The 7,033-nt window shown below is 33.9% G+C and overlaps 1 protein-coding gene across 2 annotated transcripts; it reads left to right on the top strand.

Moving 5' to 3' along the window:
* The first annotated feature begins 411 nt into the window (after positions 1–411).
* On the top strand, positions 412–6,940 carry LOC146420888 (bromodomain-containing protein 2-like). Of its 2 annotated transcripts, XR_014848899.1 has the most exons (4): positions 990–1,125; positions 2,465–2,587; positions 6,193–6,712; positions 6,867–6,940. XR_014848899.1 is itself a non-coding variant. In XM_085047919.1 (3 exons), the coding sequence occupies exons 1-3, from the start codon at positions 500–502 to the stop codon at positions 6,321–6,323; spliced, it is 357 nt and encodes a 118-aa protein (XP_084904045.1). In that variant the 5' UTR covers positions 412–499; the 3' UTR covers positions 6,324–6,588. The 2 variants fall into 2 exon arrangements, 1 of the variants encoding a protein (XP_084904045.1); XM_085047919.1 differs by lacking the exons at positions 990–1,125; positions 6,867–6,940 and adding an exon at positions 412–602 and having other exon boundaries at positions 6,193–6,588.
* Positions 6,941–7,033: the final 93 nt, after the last annotated feature.

Raw genomic sequence — 7,033 nt, 5'->3', positions numbered from 1 at the left:
AAAAAATCGGATTTTTTGCGGGAAAAATCGGTAATTTTTTCGGAATTTTTGAGGAAAAAATTGGGATTTTTTGGGGGAAATATTGGGAATTTACGCGGAAAAAATCAGGAATTTTTGGGGGAAAATAGGCAATTTTTGGGAGTTTTTTGGGATTTTTTCGGAGAAATATTGGGAATTTACGCGGAAAAAATCGGGAAACTTTAGGGGAAAAATCGGGAAATTTTTGGGGAAAATTTGGCATTTTTTGGGGAATTTTTTAGGGAAAAATTGGGATTTTTCGGGGAAAAAAATCAGATTTTTTGGGGAATTTTTTGGGATTTTTTTAGGGACAAATCGGGAAATTTTTGGGGAATTTTTTAGGGAAAAATTTGGGATTTTTTGGGAATTTTTTAGGGAAAATTTGGGATTTTTGGGGGATTTTTTGGGGTCCAAAGTGGGAAGAGTTGTTCCCATCATCCAGTCCAGGGAGGTTTCCCTGAGGGATTCCAACCCCGAGGAGATGGAAATCGACTTTGAGACCTTGAAACCTTCGACCTTGAGGGAGTTGGAGAGATATGTGTTGTCGTGTTTGAGGAAAAAACCCAGGAAACCCTACAGTGAAAGTAGGAAAAAATTCGGATTTTTTTGGGGAATTTTATGGGGAAAAATTGGGATTTTTTGAGGGAAAAATCAGATTTTTTGGAGATTTTTTTGTGAATTTTTGGGGAAAAAATCAGGTTTTTTGGGGAATTTTTTGGGATTTTTTCGCGAATTTTTGGGGAAAATATTGTGATTTTTGGGGAAAAAATTGGGATTTTTTTGGGAATTTTTTGGGATTTTTTCGCAAATTTTTGGGGAAAATATTGGGATTTTTTGGGGAAAAAATCAGATTTTTTGAGGGAAAAATCGGTAATTTTTTGGGAATTTACGCGGAAAAAATTGGGATTTTTTGGGGGAAATATTGGGAATTTACGCGGAAAAAATTGGGAATTTACGCGGAAAAAATCGGGAATTTTTGGGGAAAAATTGGTAACTTTTTGGGAATTTTTTTTAGAAATAATGGGGATTTTTTGGGGACCTTGAGGGAGTTGGAGAGATATGTGTTGTCGTGTTTGAGGAAAAAACCCAGGAAACCCTACAGTGAAAGTAGGAATTTTATTGGGAATTTTATTGGGAAAAAATGGGATTTTATTGGGAAAAAAATCGGATTTTTTGGGGATTTTTTGGGGAAAAATTGGGATTTTTTGGGAAAAAAATCTGATTTTTTGGTGATTTTTTGGGGATTTTTCGGTGAATTTTTTGGGAAAATATTGGGATTTTATTGGGATTTTTTGGGGAAAAAATCGGAATTTTTGGGGGAAAATTTGGTGAATTTTTTGGGAAAAAACTCGGATTTTTTGGGGGAATATTGGGAAGTTTCGCGGAAAATATTGGGAATTTTTTGGAAAAATTAGGATTTTTTGGGGATTTTGGGAATTTTTTAGGAAAAAAATCAGATTTTATTAAAGTTTTGGTAAAATTGGGATTTTGGGGAAAAACCAAGATTTTTTGGGGAAAAAACCAAGATTTTTTTTGGGAATTTTTTTGGATTTTATTGAGATTTTTTGGTAACTTTTTGGGGGAAATATTGGGATTTTTTGGGGGAAAAATCGGATTTTTTGGGGAAAAATTGGTAATTTTTGGGGATTTTTTGGGGAAAAAATCGGGAATTTTTGGGGGATTTTTTGGGGGAAATTTGGTGATTTTTGGGGGATTTTTAATAGAAAAATTGGGAATTTTGGAGCAAATATTGGGAATTTACGTGGAAATGAGAATTTTTCAGAAATTTTGGAATTTTTGGAGATTTTTTTAGAAAAAATTGGGATTTTTATTGGGAATTTTTTGGGGAAAAAATGGGATTTTTTTGGGGAAAAAATCTGATTTTTTGGTGAATTTTTGGAGAAAATATTGGGGTTTTTTGGGATTTTTTTGGGAAAAGATCAGATTTTTTTAGGATTTTTTTGGGAAAAATTGGGATTTTTTGGGAAAAAAATGGGAAATTTTTGAGTAAAAATTGGGATTATTTTAGGGGAAATATTGGGAATTTACACCAAAAAAATCAGGAATTTTTGGGGATTTTGGGGAAAAATTTGTATTTTTTGCGGGAAAAAATTAGGATTGTATTGGGATTTTATGGGGAAAAAATTGGGATTTTTCAGGGAAAAAAATCAGATATTTTGGGGAAAAAATCAGATTTTTTTGGGGATTTTTTTAGGAAAAAACAGAGATTTTTTGGGGGAAAATTTGGGATTTTTTTGCAGAAAAAATCCGTTTTTTGGGGGATTTTTTGAGGAAAAAATCAGGATTTTTTGGCAAATTTTTGGGGGAAAAATTGGGATTTTTTTCCAGTTTTTTCCCCACTTTTCCACCAACTTTTCCCCAATTTTTGGGGATTTTTCCCCAATTTTTTGGGGGATTTTTCCCTAATTTTTTGGGAATTTTTCAGCCCTGAAGAAACCGGTTGGGAAGACGAAAGAGGAATTAGCTCTGGAGAAGAAGAGAGAGTTGGAGAAGAGGCTGCAGGACGTCAGTGGGCAGCTGAACTCGGCCAAAAAACCTCCCAAAAAAGGTGGGAATTCCCGAAATTTCGGGAATTTTGGGAATTTTGGGAATTATTTGGGGATTATTTGGGAATTTTGGGGATAATTTGGGAAGAAATGAGGAGTGAAAAACTGAATTTTGCTTTAAAAATGCCCAAAAAAAGGTCAAAATATTGGGAATTATTTGGGAATTATTTGGGAATGAAGAATTTTGAGGATTATTTGGGAATTTGGGAATTATTTGGGAATTTTGGGGATTATTTGGGAAGAAATGAGGAGTGAAAAACTGAATTTTGCCAAAAAAACCTCCCAAAAAAGGTGTGAATTTGGGAAATTTCGGGAATTTGGGGAATTTGGGGAATTTTTTGGGGATTATTTGGGAATTTTGTTAATTTTTTGGGTGAAATGAGGAGTGAAAAACTGAATTTTGCCCCAAAAAAACACCAAAAAAGGTCAAAATATTGGGAAATATTTGGGAATTTTTGGGGAATTTGGGAGTTTGGGAATTCAATAATTATTTGGGAATGAAGAATTTTGGGGATTATTTGGGAATTTGGGAATTATTTGGGAATTTTGGGGATAATTTGGGGAGAAATGAAGAGTGAAAAACTGAATTTTGCTTAAAAAATGCCCCAAAAAAGTCAAAATTCTGGGAATTATTTGGGAATTTTTGGGAATTATTTGGGAATTTGGGATTTTTTGGGAATTTGGGAGTTTGGGAATTCAAGAATTATTTGGGAATGAAGAATTTTGGGGATTATTTGGGAATTTTGGGGATTATTTGGGAATTTTGTTAATTTTTTGGGAAGAAATGAGGAGTGAAAAGCTGAATTCTGCCAAAAAACCTCCCAAAAAAGGTGGGAATTCCCGAAATTTCGGGAATTTTGGGAATTTTGGGAATTATTTGGGGATTATTTGGGAATTTTGGGGATAATTTGGGAAGAAATGAGGAGTGAAAAACTGAATTTTGCTTTAAAAATGCCCAAAAAAAGGTCAAAATATTGGGAATTATTTGGGAATTATTTGGGAATGAAGAATTTTGAGGATTATTTGGGAATTTGGGAATTATTTGGGAATTTTGGGGATTATTTGGGAAGAAATGAGGAGTGAAAAACTGAATTTTGCCAAAAAAACCTCCCAAAAAAGGTGTGAATTTGGGAAATTTTGGGAATTTGGGGAATTATTTGGGAATTTTGGGGATTATTTGGGAATTTTGTTAATTTTTTGGGGAGAAATGAAGAGTGAAAAACTGAATTTTGCTTAAAAAATGCCAAAAAAGGTCAAAATATTGGGAAATATTTGGGAATTTTTGGGGAATTTGGGAGTTTGGGAATTCAGGAATTATTTGGGAATGAAGAATTTTGGGAATTATTTGGGAATTTTGGGGATTATTTGGGAATTTGGGGATTATTTGGGAATTTTGGGAATTATTTTGGAATTTTGTAAATTTTTTGGGGAGAAATGAGGAGTGAAAAGCTGAATTTTGCCAAAAAACCTCCCAAAAAAAGGTGGGAATTCCCGAAATTTCGGGAATTTTGGGAATTATTTGGGAATTGGGGGATTTTTTTGGAATTTTGTTAATATTTTGGGGAGAAATGAGGAGTGAAAAACTGAATTTTGCTTAAAAAATGCCCCAAAAATGCCCAAAAAAGTCAAAATTCTGGGAATTATTTGGGAATTTTTGGGAATTTGGGAATTCTGGAGTTCAGGAATTATTTGGGAATGAAGAATTTTGGGAATTATTTGGGAATTTTGGGGATTATTTGGGAAGGAATGAGGAGTGAAAAACTGAATTTTGCCAAAAAAACCTCCCAAAAAAGTAAAAATATTGGGAATTATTTATGAAATTTGGGAATTTTTTGGGAATTTGAGAATTCTGGAGTTCAGGAATTATTTGGAAATGAAGAATTTTGGGAATTATTTGGGAACTTTGGGAATTATTTGGGAATTTTGGGGATAATTTGGGAAGAAATTATGAGTAAAAATGTGAATTTTGCTTTAAAAATGCCAAAAAAATGTCAAAATATTGGGAATTATTTGAGAATTTGGGAATTTTTTTGGGAATTCTGGAGTTCAGGAATTATTTGGAAATGAAGAATTTTGGGAATTATTTGGGAATTTTGGGGATTATTTGGGAATTTTGGGAATTATTTGGGAATTTTGTTAATATTTTGGGGAGAAATGAAGAGTGAAAAACCGAATTTTGCTTAAAAAATGCCCAAAAAACCACAAAATTCTGGGAAATATTTGGGAATTTTTGGGGAATTTGGGAGTTTAGGAATTCAAGAATTATTTGGGAATGAAGAATTTTGAGAATTATTTGGGAATTTTGGGAATTATTTGGGGAGAAATGAGGAGAGAAAAGCTGAATTTTGCCAAAAAACCTCCCAAAAAAGGTGGGAATTCCCGAAATTTCGGGAATTTTGGGAATTTTTTGGGAATTTTGGGGATTATTTGGGAATTATTTGGGAATTTTGGGGATAATTTGGGAAGAAATTATGAGTAAAAATGTGAATTTTGCTTTAAAAATGCCAAAAAAATGGTCAAAATATTGGGAATTATTTGAGAATTTGGGAATTTTTTTGGAATTCTGGAGTTCAGGAATTATTTGGAAATGAAGAATTTTGGGAATTATTTGGGAATTTTGGGGATTATTTGGGAATTTTGGGAATTATTTGGGAATTTTGTTGATTTTTTGGGGGAGAAATGAGGAGTGAAAAACTGAATTTTGCTTTAAAAATGCCAAAAAAAATATTGAAATTCTGGGAATTATTTGTGAAATTTGGGGATTTTTTGGGAATTTGGGAATTCTGGAGTTCAGGAATTATTTGGGAATTAAGAATTTTGGGAATTATTTGGGAATTTTGGGGATTATTTGGGAATTTTGGGGATTATTTGGGAAGAAATGAGGAGTGGAAAACGGAATTTTGCCAAAAAACCTCCCAAAAAAACTGGGAATTTGGGAAATTTCGGGAATTTTGGGAATTCTGGGATTGGAATTCGGATTTTGGGATTGAAAATCTGGGATTTTGGGGATTCCAGGATGAGATTTTGGGGCTGGAAATTGAGATTCTGGGATCAGAATTTTGGGATTTTTGGGATTCAGATTTGGGGTTTTGGGAATTTGGGATCAGACTTTGGGATTTTTGGGATTGGAATTTGACTTTTTTTAATGGGAATTTGGGATTTTTAGGATTGGAATTTGGGATTTCAATTTGGGATTTTGGGATTGCAGTTTGATATTGAAATTTAGGATTTTGGTATTGAAATTTGGGAATTTGGGATTGGAAATTTGACTTTTTTTATGGAAATTTGGGATTTTGGGATCAGGAATTTTGGGATTTTAGATTCTAAGACTGGAATTTGGGATTGGAATTTGGGATTTTGGGATTCCAGGATGAGATTTTTGGGATTTTTGGGATTTCAGTCTTTAGGATTTGGGATTTGGGATTGAAAATTAAAGATTCTAGGATGAGATTTCGGAACTGGAAATTGAGATTTTGGGATCAGAATTTCGGGATTTTAGCCCTTAGAATTGGAATTTTTTGATGGGAATTCAGGATTTTAGCACTCAAAACCCCAAATTTTCCCTAAAATCCCAATTTTTTTTTGGTTTTTTCCCATTTTTTTGCAGCCAACGAGAAGCAGGAGAGCTCCCAGGCTGCGGCAGCCTCGCGGCTCAGCGCCTCTTCCTCCTCCTCCGACTCGAGCAGCTCCTCCTCCTCCTCCTCCTCCTCCGACACCAGCGACTCGGATTCCGCCTGAATTCCCGGAAAAAAACACCTGGAAAAGGAAAAAAACGTGAAATTCCCCCGGAAAATGAGGAAAAACGGAGAGGAAATGAGGAAAAATGGTGAAGAAATGAGGAAAAATGGTGAAAAAATGGTAAAAATATGGTGAAAAATGAGGAAGAAATGAGGATTTTTGGGGAGGAATGAGCAAAAAAAAACCTGGAAGAGGAAAAAAAACCTGGAAAAGGAAAAAACCGAAAATTCTCCTGGAAAAAATGGGGGAAAAATGAGGAAAAATGGCGAAAAAATGGTGAAAAATGAGGAAAAAACGAGGATTTTTGGGGAAGAAGGAGGAAGAAAAACCTGGAAAAGGAAAAAAACTGAAAATTCTCCTGGAAAAAGTGGAAGAAATGGTGAAAAATGGTGAAAATATGGTGAAAAATGAGGAAAAATGGTGAAAATATGGTGAAAAATGAGGAAAGAATGAGGATTTTTGGGGAGGAATGAGGAAAAAAAAACCTGGAAAAGGAAGAAAAATTTCCCTGGGAAAAATGGTGGAAAAATGGTGAAAAATGAGGAAAAAATGGTGAAAAATGAGGAAAAAATGAGGATTTTTGGGGAGGAATGAGGGAAAAAACACCTGGAAAAGGAAAAAACTGAAAATTCTCCTGGAAAAAGTGGAAAAATGGAGAAAAAATGAGGAAAATATGGTGAAAAATGAGGAAAAATGGTGAAAATATGGTG

The sequence above is a fragment of the Lichenostomus cassidix genome, unplaced genomic scaffold (genome assembly GCF_008360975.1).
Source record: "Lichenostomus cassidix isolate B80296 unplaced genomic scaffold, HeHo_3.0 HiC_scaffold_862, whole genome shotgun sequence".
Classification (NCBI taxonomy): Eukaryota; Metazoa; Chordata; class Aves; order Passeriformes; family Meliphagidae; genus Lichenostomus; species Lichenostomus cassidix.
Note: the sequence above shows the minus strand (reverse complement) of the source record. Positions and strands in the feature narration are given on the sequence as shown.

Excerpts from the sequence above, each read along its gene's own strand:
- LOC146420888 (XM_085047919.1), top strand. The coding sequence starts at position 500 with ATGGAAATCGACTTTGAGACCTTGAAACCTTCGACCTTGAGGGAGTTG. Across the intron at positions 603-2,464 it reads CAGGAAACCCTACAGTGAAA|CCCTGAAGAAACCGGTTGGG; the intron begins GTAGGAAAAAAT and ends GGAATTTTTCAG. Across the intron at positions 2,588-6,192 it reads CAAAAAACCTCCCAAAAAAG|CCAACGAGAAGCAGGAGAGC; the intron begins GTGGGAATTCCC and ends ATTTTTTTGCAG.